The sequence below is a fragment of the Leptopilina heterotoma genome, unplaced genomic scaffold (assembly GCF_015476425.1).
Source record: "Leptopilina heterotoma isolate Lh14 unplaced genomic scaffold, ASM1547642v1 Lhet_100, whole genome shotgun sequence".
NCBI lineage: Eukaryota > Metazoa > Arthropoda > Insecta > Hymenoptera > Figitidae > Leptopilina > Leptopilina heterotoma.
The window spans coordinates 2,344,828-2,363,370 of NW_025110814.1; the positions used below are offsets into that span (position 1 = coordinate 2,344,828).

Below are 18,543 nucleotides of genomic sequence, written 5' to 3' on the forward strand. Positions count from 1 at the left end.
AAATAATTATCAATGATTTTCATTATGAATTAATTAACAAAATTCTTCTTTATTAATTAATTAACAACATTATTCATTACTAATCAATTAAAAAGTTTTTTCGTTATTGATCAATTAACAATTTTTTTTATTATTAATTAATTAATATTTTTCATTGTTAATTAATTAACAATACTTTTCGTTGTTAATTAATTAACAGTAGTTTTGACTATTAATCAACTTACAATAGTTTTCGTTATTAATTAATTAACAATTATTCGTTCATTATTAATTAGTAATTAATCATTAATAATTGTTAATTAGTCAATAACAAAATCAACAATAAATATTTACTAATTAATTTTTTTTCATTTAAAATGCGAATTAAAATATTGAAGAGAAAATTTTGTCTAATTATTAATATTTCAAAGTACACATATCACACAAAAAATTTTTTTTAGTCTAAAAACAATATTGGATTAAAAATCTATAAAATTTTTGAAAAAAATCTTAATTGTAGAGAATAGAAAATAAATGAAAATTTTATAAACGCCACAAGATCAACATTGCAAAAGCGATAAAAAATTTTAATTTTCTAAAAAATAAATCTTGAAATTTTAAATGAAGTTTGAAAATAGAATTTTCATTTTACTTTTTTCATTTAAAACGAAATTTTTTCATTAAGGAAATTTTCAATTTATTCATAAAACACTTAAATTTAGATTGAAAAATGTTAAAACAAAAAAGAACACTTGCTTTTCAGTTTTTTTTGCCTTAATTAATTTTTATTTTCTAAAAGAAAATTTTTCTTTTGATTGTAAACAAAAACTATTTTTACTTTAAAACAAATCAGTTTCATTTAAAGGATTTCTTTCCATTTAATTTATTTATAATTTTAATCGAAATATTATATAGAGTAAAAAAATTTAATTTAAATTAAAATTCTTATGAATTTATTTTACTTTAAAGCAAAAATAAAATACTGTGAAAAATGCTTTTAGTAGTTTTACAAAAAAATCCTTTCTACTTAAATTAAAATCATTGAAATTAAATTGTGGTCTACAAAATTAAATTCTTTGCTCTGCAAATTTTTTTTGTGCCTTAAAGAAATTTTCGTTTTAAAAAAAAATTTCCTTTTAAATAAAATTTCTTAAGAATTCAAAAAAATTTCGTTTTATAAAAAGAAACAATTTTTCCATTACCTTAAAAAACGATTGATTTTGTATTACTAAACTTAACTTATGTAACAAAATTTTACAAATTTTCATAATTTTTGTATTTTTTCTTAAATCAAAGAAAAGGAGAAAAAAAGTGGAAAAACTTACGCGAATTTGGGAATGAGAGAATTTGACGTAACGTCCAAATTTGAACACGGCTCGTTGTTTATAAAGGGCAGCTTCAATTATTATTTTTTTTGTTTAAAACAAAAATATCTTGAATTTTTCTCTTCCACTTCACTTTCGAACTTCTTCTTTCTTTTTTATTTCTTGGAAATAAACACTTTAAACAAAAAATCAAAGAAAAAGAATTGATAAATTATTATTTTTCCTCTTTAACAATTGGCAGGTCAAGAGCGTGTTTGTTGAGATCGAGTTTGTTGTTTATCGATTTTTCTATCAAACAAAATCCAGTAGAGTAGAAAAAAAACGCGACAACATCGCCCAGTGAAAAAAGAAATGAGAATCAATGAAATAAAATCTTTGAAATTAATCAAAAAAATCCTTTTTGAAAAATTTCTTCATCTAAATTGGGAACAAAACGAAAAAAACTCCAAATTTTTTTTTACGTACATTAACGTGATTTGAAATACTAAATTCATATCATTTCTCATTCATTTTTTTCTCTTTTAATTCTATTATTATCTCTTCATAATTTTATTTTTCCTATCCATTTTTCCCAAATCTTCATTATTCTTTAATTTCAACAACTATTTTCCTTTAATTCATTCCTTTCTTTCTTTTCTTCTTTCCCTTCGGTGTGTTCCATTTTTTTGAATATTATTTTTCATTATCTAAGAGTGAGAATTCAAAACGGAAATTTTGTGATATTTTGCAGTTCGGTGTTCCCGAAATCGTACACGAATTATTATTATTATTTATAATTATTATTTTTTGTTTTGTCTAAAAACGTCAAAGTGATTAACGAGGACATTGTGCACGATCAAGAGCCGAACGGGTCACGATATTGTTGTTATTTTGTTGTTGTTGTTGTTGTTGTTGTATGTTTTGTAGTTTTTGTTTGTATTATTTTTTTAAATAGGAATCACAGCGCTCCGACGGCATGAAAAATCGTTCGTTGTTGGCCGGGTCCACCGATCGTGAGGCACTTTTTTCCATCAGTTAAATACGAGGGCACTCACCACACTCGGGCAGGTTGAAGGGGCGCTCGTGGCAGCAGGGGGAGGCACCGTCAATATTGAATAATATTGTCTACAACTGCGAAGCTGCATGCTCCGAGACCTGCGTTCGACATTAAACGCACCAACTCCCTTGCGTGTGATACTGCGACTTCTAATGGCGGTCGTCGTGGCAAATTACTCGATTCTACGAAGAAAACATTCATTTTACAATTTTTCCAAATTTTAATCACATTTTTCTTTCAAATCAATTTTTACACTTCATTTTCTTAAAAACAATTATATTTTAATTTTCTTTCAACTTTTTTAATTTCGAATATGAAATAATTTACTTCTTGCATAGAATTTTTAAATTCTTAAAAAGAATTCAATTACTTCAAAGAATTTAATTAACATTTTTCGAATAGATATTAATTTTATTATTTACGAAGATAATAACTGAATTCTTTCGACGAATTTTTGTAAAAAAAATATTTAAATTATAATAATTAACAAAAAAAAAAAATACCTAATATGGCAGAATTGAGCCTTGCACAAACTGTTTCCCTCTGTTGTGGATCAAGTTGCCAGCCAACTGGTGAATTCCAAGGATTTGAATAAGCAAGAAGACTGAAGGCGTCCTGAATCATTTTTTTATTCGCCTCATTTTTGCCATGCTGCTGCCTCAATAATAACGACTGTGCGTACAATTGTCTACCGAATTCCAACATTTTCTCGATGGCCTGTTTATTGCCACCGCACAATTGTTTCTTTGAGCTCTTAGTCATCGAACAATCAACATTCATTCCGCAATTTCCATTTTGATGTTGATTGTGATTTGTAGTGTCGATTTCTACGAGAATACACAAAAAAATTATGATTTTTTTATTACATTTTTATTATTTTTAAACAATTTTTTATTTTAATTTATACTATTTTTTAAATTATGCTGGATTTAATTTTTACTATATTTTAATTTAACATTGTATTTAATTTTTATTATATTTTAATTCATATTGTGTTTAATTTTTACTATATTTTTATTTACACTGTATTTAATTTTTACTAAAGGTGACCGCCTTTTTCATAAAAAGAAATTCCCGGTCATAAAGAAAAACTGTCAAAAATTATTTCCAAAATTTTCAATATTTTATGAGAAAGTTCCCTAAAAATTCAATTATTTAAAAAAAGTTCCCCCAAAAACTAAAATATTTCTAAAATTCTTATATATAACTATAATTTCAAAAAAATGTGAATAAAAATGTTTCAAAAAACTAATTTATTCAGAATTTTAAATTAAAACTTTTTAAAATTCAACTTTCCTAAAACTTTAGTTTAAAACTTTTTGAAATATAATCTATATTAATAATATCAATTTAATATTCTAGAATATGAAAATAGTTTTTATATGTAAAATTTTTTCTACTTTAAAATATAACATTTTTAATAACATTTTATATCATTTTTTGTAATTTTTGTATAACTTTTTCTAATTTTGAATCTAAAGTATGTAATTTAATTTTTAATTAGAATTAGAAATTAATTGATTAATTAATTAGAAAAAAATTCAAGAAGAACTAATGAAAAATAAAATGTAGAAATGAAAATGAGAGAAATTTACCCATATCGACGTCCTCGCCATTTTGGCATTTATAGCCATTTGTATTTTGGTTCCCATTCTGATAGCCATTGGTGTTTTTCACTCCATTAATAACAGTATTCTCCTCCATTTCAACGTCATCCTCAATTTGGCCATTAATAAATTGTTGTTGCTCGGACGCACCATTAATTGCATTATTAAGATTCATATCCTCAACGTTACCGTTCGTCGAGGATTTTGTATAGGCTTTGGTGGATTGTATGACGCTCGTTTGGTTTTCGCTGTTACTCAAATAAACTTCAGAATCACTGCCATTAACCATTTCAACAAATTGACGACATTTGAGCGCAAACAAAAGATTTGGGTCCCGTTCCAATAGGCCCGGATATAATCGACTCGTTAATTCTATCGCCTCACCCATTCGTCCTGCCAGGACTAATTTTAATATTTCTACCAAAAACAAACAAACGGAACAATTATTAACAAAGCTATAACAAAAATTTTACTATTTTACTAACTCTAAATAATTATTATTTACAGAGTGACAATAATAATTAGAAAAAAATCTCACTTTGTCTATTTTTTATTGAATTTAAATCCTCTTCGAACACTTGTCCTGTACTGCTGGCAAAAGCTTCAGCGGTTGCGCAATATCCATGATGGACAAGGTACGTAGACACCATTCTGAAAATTGAATTGAATTTTATTCTCTGAAAGAAATTAATTTGAAATTCAAGCAAATCAAATTTTTAGTCAAAAACTAATAAAGTTGATTTAAAATTCGAATAAACGGAATTTTAATTCAATTAAAATCGAAAGAACAAAGTATTTAAAAAAAATTGAAGATCATACTTGTGAAGAACTGCTTGCCAGTGTCCCTGGCCATGATCTGGCGTGGGATAATTAATAATCTGTAATCTCGTTCGAACTCGGAGTTCATTCATCATGTCCCCAATATCAAAAACAAATGGTTGCTGTCCAAAATTGGCATCAACAACTTCTCCTGGCGTTTGTAGTCCAACTGTTGGATAAAGATTTGGCTGCAAAAAAGAAAGCAAAATAAATAAACTTATTCAAGGGAATTTCTATTTAAATGTCTAATTTTATCGGTTTTCCTCCTGATAATCATCAAGATAATCCCAAATACAGGGTTGCCACAAATATTTAATTTTATTTTTCCCTGACTTTTCCCTGATTTCCAGACAAAATTTTCTCTTTTTCCCTGATCCTAAAGAATATTCTGATTCACTCTAAAAATTAGTAGATGCTCAAAAAAATGTTCTATTACATTTATTTACAAATTTCTACAAAAGTAAAATTATTTGAAAACATCAATAACTTATTTTTTAAATAAATATTTAATCATTATTATTTTTCCGTAGGAATTAAAATTCTTCAAAATATTCAAATTTAAACCTTTTTGAAATTCAACAACTTATAAAAATATTATTACAAAACATGTAAAAGGCGATCGCCTTCTTCATGTTTTGTAATAATTTAAATAATCTAAAGAATTTTTTCAAAAAAAAGTTAATTATTTACAAAAATCCTAATAAAATCCTTATCCTTCGCCAGAATTCAATTATTTTTACAAGTAGTAAAATTTCTCAAAAAATTCAATTATTTAAAAAAATGTAATAAAATTCGTTACAAGAATTCAGTTAAGAAGAATTCAATTATTTAAATTAAAAAATAAATAATTTATTGAATAATTCAATGTTTGTTAAAATTAAATTCTCATAAAGAATTTTATAAACAAATTTTTAAATAATTGAATTCTTTTGACAAATTTAATAAAATTTGTCTTAAAAATAATAAATTTTTTAAGAATAATTACATTTTTCGAGGAATTCGATTCAAATTGTATCAAAAATAATTGAAATCCTGCGATGAGTTTTATTATTTATGAAAATAATTCAAATTTTCCTAAGAATTTTATTAAATTTTTTCTAAAATAATTGAATTTCGAAGAAGAATTTTATTATTCATAAAGATACATGAAATTTTGATAAGAATTTTTTAAAAATTTTTAAACAGAATTGAATTTCTGCGAAGAATTTTATTACTTTTGAAAATAATTTAATTCTTCCAACGTATTTTATTCAACTTAATAACAATAACTGAATTTCTGTGAAGAATTTTATTATTTATATAGGTAAATAATTGAATTCTTGCAACGAATTTTATTAAATTTTTTTTAATAATTTAATTCTTGAAAAGAACTTTGTTAAATTTTTTTTAAATAATTGAATTTTTGCGATGAATTTTATAAAAATCTTTTTAAATAATTAGTATTTTTCAAAAAATTTTATGAAATTTTGTATTTTAAATAATAGAATTCCTGTGGAAATTTGATTACTTATGAAAATAATTGAATTATTTCGAAGAGATTTATTAAAAATTTTGTATGTAAATAATTGAATTCCTGTGAACTTTTGCCAAGAATTTTATTAAAATTTTTAAAAATAATTGAATTTTGAAGAAGAAGTCTATTATTTATAAAGATAATTGAAATTTTGACAAGAATTTTTAAAAAATTTTTGAACATAATTGAAATTCTGCGAAGAATTTTTATAACTTTTGAAAATAATTGAATTTCTGGAATCATTTGTAACCTTTCTAAAATTCAATTTTTTTAGTACTTTTAACTAAAACTCTTCTATCAATCTAGTATTTATGAAAATTGTAAAAATTATTCATTAAATAATTTATAAGTCATAATTTTATGATAGGTCTTGAAAAATTAAGTTATTTGAAAATAAATTATTGTAAGTTATAGAAAAAAATGGAAGGTTTTGTATTAAAATTCGTTGTAATTTCATAGTTTACGAGAGAAAAAAAAACATCAATATTCAGAGTTTTCTTATGAATTTAAAAAATTTAATTTTTTCCAGTACTTTTACTAAAAATCCCTGATTTTTCCCTGATTTCCCTGACCAATTTTACTTTCCTTGACTTTTCCCTGAATTCTCTGACTTCCCTGACCTGTGGTCATCATCCTCTTCAAGATATTCGTAAACATTGTTATCATAATCAAGAAAATTGTAAATTTTGTCCTCATCATCATCAAGATAATCGTAAATATTATCCAAATCAAGATAATAAATATTACCATAATTATCATCATTATAACTCTTAAAATGATAACTTTTAACTGTGACCCACTCTGATAAAAAGGACATGAGAAGCAAAAATTTTCTGACTGTTTCTAATTTTTGGAGCGAAAATGCAGAAAGAGGATCAATTAATACAAACAACTGTAGTTCTTGACAAATTAATTTAGTAACATCAATAGATATTCGGAAATATTATCATTATTAAACTAATAGTAATCTATTAGTTTCATGATGATAATGATACTGTTTAATGATGAAAATCTCCATTTTTAATCATGTAACTGATTATTTTTATCATCATCAGAGGAAAAAAACTAGAGTAACATACAAATTAGTAAAAAAATAGACAAAAAATGCAAAGTCTGAAACCGTTTACATCTTAAAACCAAAATTGTTGAAAACTACCCTATTTTTAGGTTCAAAACTAAATGACGTTAATTTTAAGACTTCTAATCATGATACACGTTGAGCATTTGTTTTTTCCTCTCCTTTCAGGTAAGAAGTGAAAAAAAATAAAATTCAATTCTTATTTTGATTAAATGCTTTAGCAGGGTGGTCACAATTTTCAGTTTATCAATTTCCCTGACAATTTACTGACATTAAAATTATTTTCCCTGACAAAATTCTTTTTACAGGAAAATATGATAGTTTTCGTATAATGAGTAAAATTTATGAATTTTAATAATTTCTAAAAATTATAATTATAACCTACGTGAATTCAATTATTTTCTACAATTTTCAACTAAACTTAATTTCTAAATTAATTATTTCAAATAATTTTTTGAAAGTTCTTCTATAATTCAATTCCTTAAATACAAAAACTCAATTTTTTATAATAATTGTAACTGTTCGTGTTTTTTCTTAAGTTATTAAGGTAGAATAATTTCAAAAAATTATAATAAAGAAATCCTTACATTTAAAAATATTTTTCAATAATTTTTGAAAGTTAATAGTTTTTTAATTATATATGTACAATTGAAAAATTTTCAAACAATTGAAATTTGGTTAAATCTTTAAAAAATAATTGAATTTTTGAAAAATATAAACAAAGATAATCAAATTTTTAAAGAATTTTAATTATAAATATTTATAATTTTTTAATAAGTTTAAAAAACTAAATTTTTATAAATTTTTATTAACTTTGTTGAAAGATAATTGAATCAAAAAATTTTGATAAAACAATTTCAAGAATTAGTTTTTAAAAATATTTTAATGTAATTTTTTGAAAATAATTGAATTTCTTAAAAGAATTTTTGTATCTATAATTTAAATAATTATTTTTTGCGATGCATTTTAATTAAAACTTTTTAACGTGATTTTATTCTCCAAAACGTTAAAAATACTTTCTAAAATATTATTTTTTGTGTGCATTTGAATTTTCGGTAATATGTAATTAAAAATATTGAATTTTAAAAAATTAGAAGCTAATTTTCATTAATTTTTATTTCTAAATTTTACATTTAAAGATTTTTCATTAAAATTTTTGATAATTCAATTATTTTCAAAATTTGCAATAGAAATTCTTCAAAAGTGGATTTTCCAAAATTGTAACAAAATACATGAAAAAAATTAATTATTTTCAATTAAATTTTAGAAAATTTCAATTATTCAAAAATATATTTATTATACAGACATATTTGAAAAATTTAAATACATATATCTTTAAAAAGTAATTCAAAAATAATTTCTCTGGCAAAAAATTTCTTTTCCTGTCATTTCTGACTTTACTGACAAAAATTTTGTTTTCCTGCCATTACCCTGACTTTACTGACATGTGGCCACCCTGACTTTGTTCAAAATTTCAGATCGAAAATCGTAGGGCAACACTAAAAATCGCAGTCAAAAATGGTACCAATGTAAATGGTTTTAGTCAAAAGTCTGCTGAAACCTGAAAGTAGAGGAAGAATTTTGTACAGTTAGTAGTAGTAATAATTGCAGTAATTGGTAGTAATTATTATTATCACTATCAATTACTACAATTAGAACCAATTTCACCAACTCTGATTAAAAGTTAATTAAAGCCAGTACTGCTCACGATTGGTCGGTTAGAGATTTAATCATTGATCTATAATATCGATAGTGATAATAATCTTATAAGTAAAGTATTGCTAGTGATAATAATAAACATCTTACGGGTAAATCTGTGAATGCAATGCCGAGATGGTGTCCGTTCTTTGTGTAAAAAGCGGTGTTGTCGACGAGATTAACTCCACATCCAATAACGTCACCGGTGGTAAATGTAGGCCCATATGGTTGGCCTGTGCCCGAGGCGCAGAAACTGTTCCCATCATCGCCATGATAGCCGTACGAGTGTTTGTCCCAACCCGGGAGTCGATTCACATTAACACCATGTGCTGAGAGGCCAATTCCCATGTAACCGTCACGGCCTTTGCTCACAATCTTCACCTCGAAGTAATACAATCCACATGCCGCTGGTATTGGATGCGTCGTACGTACACTGGCAGCGTCTTTGTGTGTCTTCCCGTAACCTGAATCAATTACAAATCATTCGTTACATCTCTTGCCATCTTTTTATTACTTCTTCTTTACTCCTTTACTCTTTTACCCTTTCTCACCCTTACTCTTTTCTTTTCTTCTTCTTTCACTCATTCTCTTTTACTTCTCTCAATCATTTTGGTTTACTTTACTCACTCTCTCTTTCACATCTCGTTTACCTCTTTTGCACTCTTTTATCTAACATTTACCGTTCTTTGTGTGTGTGGAAATAAACACTTTATATTTACAGTTCGCATACTCGACAACTTGCTTCTTGTGTTACATACAAGTACTTGGAATATTATCAAAGAACGTTAGGAGAAATAGCGGAATTTTTATTCTGATTTCGGCAGCAAAGGCTGAAGCAAAACCTAAAACAAAAGCTAAGGCTAAACCAAAAGCTGAAGCAGAACCTAAAGCAAAACCTGAGACAGAAACTAAAACAAGAGCTGAAGAGTGGAACCAAAAACAAATGCTGAAGCAAAATTCGAAGCAAAGCATTAAGCAGAACCTAAAACAGAAGCTACTGCAAAAGCTGAATTAAAACCTAAAATAAAAAAAACTAAAACAACTAAAGTAAAATCTAAGGCTACTGTTTTAAGTTTTGCTTCGACTATTGATTCAGTTTCTGTTTTAGAAGTCTTAGCAAAACCAGAAGCAAAATGCTTACGTAATACTTGAATGGTCCCTAAGCAAAAACCTAGAGCATAAGCTTAAAACAAAGACTGAAGCAATACCTGGAGCAAAACATACAAGAGCTGAAACAAAAACTATAGCTAAGGCTAAAGTAAAAGCTGAAGCAAAATCAGATGCAAAAGCTAAAGGAAAAGCTAAAACAAGAGCTGAAGTAAAACCTTAGAAACAAAACCTGAAACGAAAGCATATAAGCAAAATCTAATGCTCTTGTTTCAAGTTTTGCAACAGCTTTTGTTTTAAAAAGTTTTAGCAAAACCAGAAGCAAAATATAAAGCAAGAGCTGAAGGAAAAACTAAACCGAAAGAATAAGAAGTTGAAGGGAAAACGAAAGAAGATGAAGAAGGCTGTCCAAGGCAAAAGCATTGGCCATTGCTTTTAGCTAACAGAGGTTCAAAAATAGTTTCACAAAATGCTAAAGTCTTGCGACGTCTGAACGATAATTATCAAATATTTGAAGACGTTCAAAGATAAATTGTAAAGAAGGTAAAAAACCCAGACGCCAACCACTTTAAGTTTAAGGAGTGCAGGTCCATGGAAAAGAACACATTCAGATAAGAATTAGAGCAATTACTATGGAGTTCACCAAAGCGGTTAGAAATTTAGTCAACCTATAGTAGTCGTATCAAAAGAAGTTCCGTGACCAAAACCCAGCATTTGGGATTTTTACCAAGAAGAAGTCAATAGAATGCAGGATCCAGGACATACAAAACTACTTTCGTGTGTTGTGTCACTAAGAAAATGCCATCGACGACCTATAATAAGCAAAGTTTCTAACTCAAAGGACACATCAGCTTTGCATTTCTGATACGAAGAAGCCAAACAATCTGCGAATATCCTAAATAATATTCTATAAGAAATCTGTCTATTTGAAGAATTTTGTAGAAGGTTTTCTCTTTGACTTTAAATAACTCTATGAAAGTTCTTCTGTTTGAAGAATTCTTCAGGGGTTTTTCAGTTTGAACAACTCTTTAGAAGTTCTTTTGCCTGTTATTTCGTTTAGAAACACCCAGAGGATGCCTACGAGGATTTTCGCAAGAATCCGAAAGAAATACTGATGGAAAAAGACGAATGACACTGAAGATTTGCTCAACGACGAATAGAGGAACTTCATCAACGAAGTTTGGAGTCTGACGGTCCAGTATCGGATTTTTGCTTTTCAATTCGAAATCTGTAGGATTTCTTTCAGCTGTGCCAGAGTGTTTTGTATGATAAACTGCGACAAACCCCAAAGAAGAGAAGGTAGTAAATTCTCCTGAATTCCAGCCAATCCAAAAGAAATCAAAACAGAATCCTAACGGAATCCTAACGCAAAGTTGAAGACCGAATTAAATCTGTACCTAAAAGAAGACTGAACTTAATGCTCTCATTTCTAAATATCACTAAATCAAATTTTGAATCTAAATTAAATCTAAAATCTCCAAATTGCTAAATAACCTCTCGGTGTAATTTCTGACAGGATTCCTAGGATCCTTAGGGATACCCCGAAATCTGTGGTTTTTAACGAAACATCTACAAGTTGTCTTTAGCTTTTTACCTCCGGAAGGCGGAAGAAGTCCTCTTCTTTAACCAAAAAACCGCCTTCCGGAGGTAAAAAAAACTCCTAATAATAATAAAGCTGATGAAGCTAAAATTGTCAGCAGTTAATTGTTGCAAATTAAATTTTGAAGTTAAATATTTTTTTTCTTTAAAATTAACATCAAATTTTGAAAAATTAAGTGGGTGCTGACAACTGGCTGCAAGTTTCAGCTTCATAAAAAATTACTTAACTTGAAAATTTAATTTCCAAAATAGGTGCTGATAACTGGCTGCAAGTTTCAGCTTCATAAAAAATTACTCAACTTTAAAATTTAATTTCCAAAATTAAGTGGGTGGGCAAATTTCAGCTTCATTTTTGTTTCAATACCAACATAAAATTTTTAAAAATGAAATGGGTGCTAATAACTGGGTTCTTCAGCATCATAATATAAAGCTGAATGGAATAATATTTCTTATGCAATATTAATCACCAACTATTAACATTTCTCACAAATTAAAAAAAAACGAAACATTTTCCTCCCAAAATCGCATAATTCTAATTCCCTAAAAATCTAAAATTCTCCACATCCGAAAGACTTGAGAATTTTTGAAGGCTAGCAAAAGCGTAAAAAAACTCTCAAGCCTTTTGAACTTTTAATTGACCTACTTTTCGGATTAAAGGAAAAATACATTTTTGAGAACTCTCAACCAAAAATGAAAAATTTCTTTCAAAAAGTTGCTTTCTGCAAAAAGCGATGAGCAGGAGAAAAATTTAAACTGAACTTTTTTCCTGTAATGAACGAACAAAAATAAAAAATCAAAGAAGAAAAAAAGAGAGAGAGAAAAAAAAGAAATAAAGAGCAAGAAATAAAAAGAAAGAATCAAAAATCGAACCTAAGAAACAATTAACCTAAAAAATTAACATCGCGAAGCAGGTGAAGCAATTCTAAATAATTATAAAATTGATTTTTCGTCCCTAAGGATGCGTATAATCGACCAATTTCTTCCATATAGCGATAGGTCATACACGCATGTGCCTTATCAGTGATTTTCATCGTAATGCAGATCCAAGTTTGTAAATATATAATGCTCCGATAAGATACACCTACATTCTCAAGTCCACTTTATTCTTTCTTAACTCAAAAAAAGCAAAATTTACATCTAAGAATAATTCCCTTAATACATATTTCCTTATCTCTTGTTTTTGACATAATATGAAAAATAAACAAAGAAAAACAGACGTCAACAACAAAATACAAAAAAAAATGATTAATGATAATTTAACATTCACGTGGATTCGTAAAATCATGTTAAATGGTGACTTACAGGTGCACACGCGGAGACAGAGAGCTAGGGAATATAGGTCAGTAGGTCGATTCGCTCTGACGATGCGATGCCACGAAATTGCACACAAAATGTGTTCAATATTATTTATTTTTTGCAAACTTTCAATTTCCCTCTCTGTTGATGTAATTATGTCTCATTACTTTATCGAAATGGAAAAAAAGAGAGTTTTAATATTGTAATAATTTGATAATATCAAAAGTCATTAAAGAAGGTTTTTCTTATGTGCCATAAGAGAATCGATAAAAAGTGAGAATTTAAAAAAAAGAGGTCAAGCTTTTTTTTTTGATTTTAATTGTCTGATATAATAAAGTTATGGAAAAATGGGACTTGATGTAAATGGGTGTTTCTTGGAGGGAAAATTAATGTACCGTGGGGTGTGTTATTGATTTTGGGGTGTAGGTGAATTTTTTGTAAACTATTCCTAATTTATGAAATTCTACGACGAGTTATTAGCTTTTCTTCTTTACCTTCTGTAAATATTTCGGTACTTCATCTTTTTGAGAGAAAAGTTTTGTTAATATTATTATTTTATCAAATATTGTGTTCTGAACTATTACTTTCGAAACTATTGTTTTCTAGATTTACAAATTATTTTCACTATTACAAATTATTTTTACTATTATTACAAATTATTATCAGAATTATCTTTTTACTATTAGTTTCTAAATTTCAAGTTTTCTTAATCATTCTTTCTTCATGTTGTCTCTACAATTAATTATTTCCGCGTTATCCTTTCTACGGTCGTAATAAATCTTTCCTCCTTCCGCTATTTTTCATTGTTCTTTTAGTGCTTCAGTTGTATTTTTTTTATAAATCTCCTGAAAGCTTTTGTTATCCTACTCATCTAGTTTATTTCTAACATTGTCCTTTCTCACCCAATATGCAAATTTTTATCTTCTTTAACTACTTTGCTACTGCATCACAATTACCACTTGAAAGCATCTGTTGGATATCGACTACTTAAAAAGCTGAAGCTGAAGCTAAACCAAAACCTAAAACAGAAGATGAAACAAGAGCTGAAGGGGAAACAGAAGCAAAATCTGAGGCTAAAGCTGAAACAAAAGCTGAAGCAAAACTCGAAGCAGAGCCTAGAGCAAAAGCTAAAACAAGAGTTATAGCAACAGCTGAAGCAAAAGCTAAAGTAAGAGTTGAAGTAAAACCAGATGCAAAAGCTAAAAAAAGAGCTGAAACAAAACCTACACAGAGAAAAATGAAAATTCAGATTTCGGACTGAATATAAAACAATTTGAATGATTTGTATTATCGTAGGAAGAAATATTAAATTTTGGTTCTCTATCCCAAAGTAGTTTAGTAGGAGGTTAAAGTTTTGAACGTTCAAATGAACGAAATTTATTTATTTCTTCTTCAAATTAAATTTTTATTACTATAATTTTGCGTCACTATTAAGCAAATTAATTATAATGTTTCTAAATGTAAAATTTGAGTTTTTAATTTGAATTGTAATCAATAATCTATGAAAATATTTTTAACAAAAAATATTTCGTTCATTTGAACGTTCAAAACTTTTTGTTCATAGTTTAGTAACGATTTTCAATTAAGATCAATGCTAAATACACGGAAAAAAAAGTTCACGAATCTCTCGTGAACTAGTATATTACTTTTGGATGGGACACAAAATTCTTGAAAATCAACAAACACATGTGTTTGAAGAACTGCAGTTCGTCAAAATTTCATCAACTCCTTCACTAGAAACATAGTACGGTTTCTGAACTTTTCGTCAAAGTTAACGAAAAATTCGTGAACTTTTAAAAAATGCTAAAAACAAGAAAAAATAATTTCCAGACACTACTTTTTTATAGTATTTCACTTAATTTGATAACTTGACGCCTATACGCACCCAACTACACAGAATACACAATTTTATCGCCATTAAAATTCGTAATTCGCTTCACGGGATTCGAACCTAGTACCCTATACCCTATAACATAATATTTCTAACAACTAACCGCCACGGCTAAATCTATATACACAGTACTTCTGCAAACGACACGATTATAGCTTTGTCTGCTGTAAAACTCAGACCGTGCAAAGTAGAAAAAGTCCCTTGTCGTAACCTTTAACTTATTTTATGAATTATTTGTTTCACAAAAGAAATTACCACACAAAAATATTCACTAAATAATAAAAAACACTGTTTCTAAATAATAGCTTTCATCAAAGAATTTGCCCGAATGTAAACATCGATGACACCGACTGAATGATGAATGCTTGATCAGCCATATTTGATGCGCATTACGAACTGCGCATACTACTGAAACTCGCGAGTTCACGATTTTTTCGTGAACTTGTACCTCTACTTTTGACGAACTACTCATCCTTAACACAGTTTATCAAAAATTCATTAACTTTGTTTCAGTTTTTCGTTGACGTTCGCCATTTCTAATCAAAAGTGAATGAAAATTTTGAAATTTTGTGTCCCATCCAAAAGTGATATACTAGTTCACGAGAGATTCGTGAACTTTTTTTTCCGTGTATCTTAATAAACGCTAATAGTCTTCTTTCAACAAGTGCAATCAAATTCCGTAATTAATTCAAAGGTGAAAAGAATTAGGTACAATTATTATTATTTGCATTTATTTTAATTCAGCTACTCAATTGTTACAAACTTTGTATCAACGTTCACTTAAACGGGGACTGTTCTGTGCGAGAGTCCTTAGATTCATTCCCAAACAGTTTTTAGGAATGCGAAACTCTGTGGCGCGCCTGCGCCCGCGTTTGTTCAGTTTCTTCGTTCGTAGTGTGCGTCGTGCCGTATAACTTGTTTCAATTAATAAAAATTTTAATTTTAAATATAATAGTGAGTGCAGTTTTGTGATAAAGTTCTAGTGTTACAAATGAATGTAGAAGAATATCTATGTGAAATGTTTGATCTCATTTTGAGGTTAGGTGTGTGTTTATTTTGTTTTTAGCCGGTTATGCAATGCCTAATTGTTATTATATTTTATTGTAATGTTCAATTTAGGCAACTAAATGCAAAGTCTAAAATGAAATAATATGTAAAAAAATAGAGAATACTTTGAATTTTAAAAATATTCGCATTGGGATTTTTATTTAAACTGTAGATATTTAAATATAATCTCTTTCTTTAAACGTTTTAAAACAAATAATTTTAGTAAAAACGGCAAAGGACTTGTACTTAATTTTTAAAGAGATTCGACGTTTAAATATCTAAAGAATAATAAAAATCCCAGTGAGAAGTTTTGTATAATTCAAAGTATTCTAATATTTTCATTTGTTTCATTTTTACATTTCATATTTAGTTTCAAATTGAATATTCCAATAAAAATAAATATTTTGACAAATAAAAATAATAATGTAGGTCACTAGAAGATCTGCTCACATTATAGTCAGTATGGGACTCGGCACTAGACTTGTCTTGGACTCCGCCCAGAAGCGCCTATCAATGTGTTCAGTCTGCTTTGTTTCGCGTATAAGTGTGCATAAGAACGAAAACATTTTAAGCTTACTGACGTGCTTTAAACCTTTTACGATTCATTTCCCTGTTTGTTATCCTGGAGCCGCAAAGGTAGACAAGTTTGGGAATGAAATCTAAATTACTACTGCTGAACTCTAAAATTTTCAATCGAATTTTTCTGCGTGTAAAACAAAAGCTGAAGTATAACCAGAAATAAAACCCGAAATCAAAGCTGAGGCTAAAACAATAGCTGAAGCAAAAGTAAAAGCAAACCCTAAAACAAGAGCTACAGCAAAACCTAAAATAAAAGTTACAGCATGAGCTGAAGCAAAACCTAAAACAAAAGCTAAAGCAAAAGCTGAAACAGAAGAGATAAATTGGAACCAGAAACCAATCCTGAAGCGAAGGCTGAGGCTAAAACAAAAGTTGAAGCAAAACCTTCAGCAAAACTTAAAACAAGAGCTACAGCAAAACCTAAAGCAAGAGCTGAAGCAAATGCTGAATCAAAAACTGAAACAAAAATTAAAGAAAAATCTGAGGCTCTTGATTTAGGTTTTGCTTCCACTATTGCTACAGCTTTTGTTTTAGAAGTTCTTGCAAAACCAGAAGCAAAACCTGAAACAAAAACTAAAGCAAGCACTTAAGCAAAACCTAAAACAAAAGCTAAAACAAGAATTGCAGCATAAGCCTGAGCAAAACATACAATAAAAGCTAAGGCTAAAGCAAAAGCGGAGGCAAAACCAGATGCAATGCTAAAGGAATTAGGGCTCTTTTTTAGGTTTTTGTTTTGACTTTTTCTTCAGCTTTTGTTTTAGAAGCAAAAGCTGAAGCAAACCTAAAGCAAAAGCTTAAACAAAGGCTGAGGCTAAAGTCGAAGCCATACCTAGAGTAAAACCTACAACAAGAGCTGAAACAAAATCTGTAGCTAAGGCTAAAACAAAAGCTGTAGAACCAGCTTTTTCTTTGCAAAACCAGATGCAAAAGCTAATGGAAAAACTAAAACAAGAACTGAAGTAAAATCAGAAACAAAACTTGAAACGAAAGCTAAAACATAATCTAAGGCTTCTTTTGGATACTGTTTAAACTACCACCACAAATAATTTTATTCTTATCTTTCAAAAATCCCCAATGTTTTTCTTTTATTTTCGTTATTGTTGGAGGTACACTTTCAAAAATCCCTAATATTTTTCTTCTGATTTTCGTTACTATTGGAGTAATTATGGACTGGAGTTATTGTAGAGTATGCTAATTGTGAATTTAAAATACAAAATTCGTATAGAATTTTGAAGATTCAGAAAAAGAAGATTCTTATCTTCTTTTTCTAAATGTTATCGAACAAAAAATTTCGTTCTCTCCACATTCACACACAAATCTCTTTTCCCTCACTTATACGCCTCAAACTGTGTGTGTGTCCTCCTAACATTAGCTATCTCATTTCGTTTTCACATCCCAAGTCTCATCAAAACCACATCACCCACATACGCCGAAATATTAAATTGTTCAGATATTGCTATCTCAAGAAGGAAATATTTCTTTCCTCTTGCCTCCAAAGAAAAGGGTCTCACAGACAAATAAAAATTTCTCAGGGCGTATAGAGTATTAGAGTCCTTTTTATTTCCACGATTTGTAATTGCAATTTACAGTTTTTATGATTTTATGATATTTTCTATATTATTTTTCGAGGCAAGTGGAAAATCTGTATACAACTCTTATTGGAGGAACACTACCAAAGTAAATACCAGGAGTCAGTACTCTCAGGTTATGTTTTTTTCAGTTATATTTTTTTTATTATTACAATTGTAACTATTAGAATTAAGAGTACTTAATGTACAAAAGTCCCATTAATTTTCAAATAAATAAATAAATTATTGTTTTTATTTTTATTATTATCATTAACCCTAGCTTGGGCGGGCAAGCGGGTCCAGCGGACCCCGTTGCTCACCGAAGGGTTAAAAATGTAAATATATAATAAATTCAGACTGTAATTTAAAAATATCGGAAATTTCTAAACGTAAAAAAACTG

At 28.1% G+C, this 18,543-nt stretch overlaps 1 protein-coding gene across 2 annotated transcripts in view; it reads right to left on the minus strand.

Moving 5' to 3' along the window:
* Positions 1-1,278: 1,278 nt before the first annotated feature.
* LOC122499183 (ran-binding protein 9) overlaps positions 1,279-18,543 on the minus strand; it is a 54,081-nt gene continuing 36,816 nt past the window's right edge. For both annotated transcript variants that reach the window (XM_043607365.1, XM_043607355.1), the window contains exons 3-8: positions 9,164-9,519; positions 4,767-4,954; positions 4,486-4,598; positions 3,936-4,364; positions 2,844-3,167; positions 1,279-2,522 (exon numbers count right to left, since the gene is read on the minus strand). In XM_043607365.1, coding sequence (XP_043463300.1) covers positions 2,389-2,522; positions 2,844-3,167; positions 3,936-4,364; positions 4,486-4,598; positions 4,767-4,954; positions 9,164-9,519 — 1,544 coding nt within the window. In that variant the 3' untranslated portion in view covers positions 1,279-2,388. The remainder of the gene's footprint in view (positions 2,523-2,843; positions 3,168-3,935; positions 4,365-4,485; positions 4,599-4,766; positions 4,955-9,163; positions 9,520-18,543) is intronic.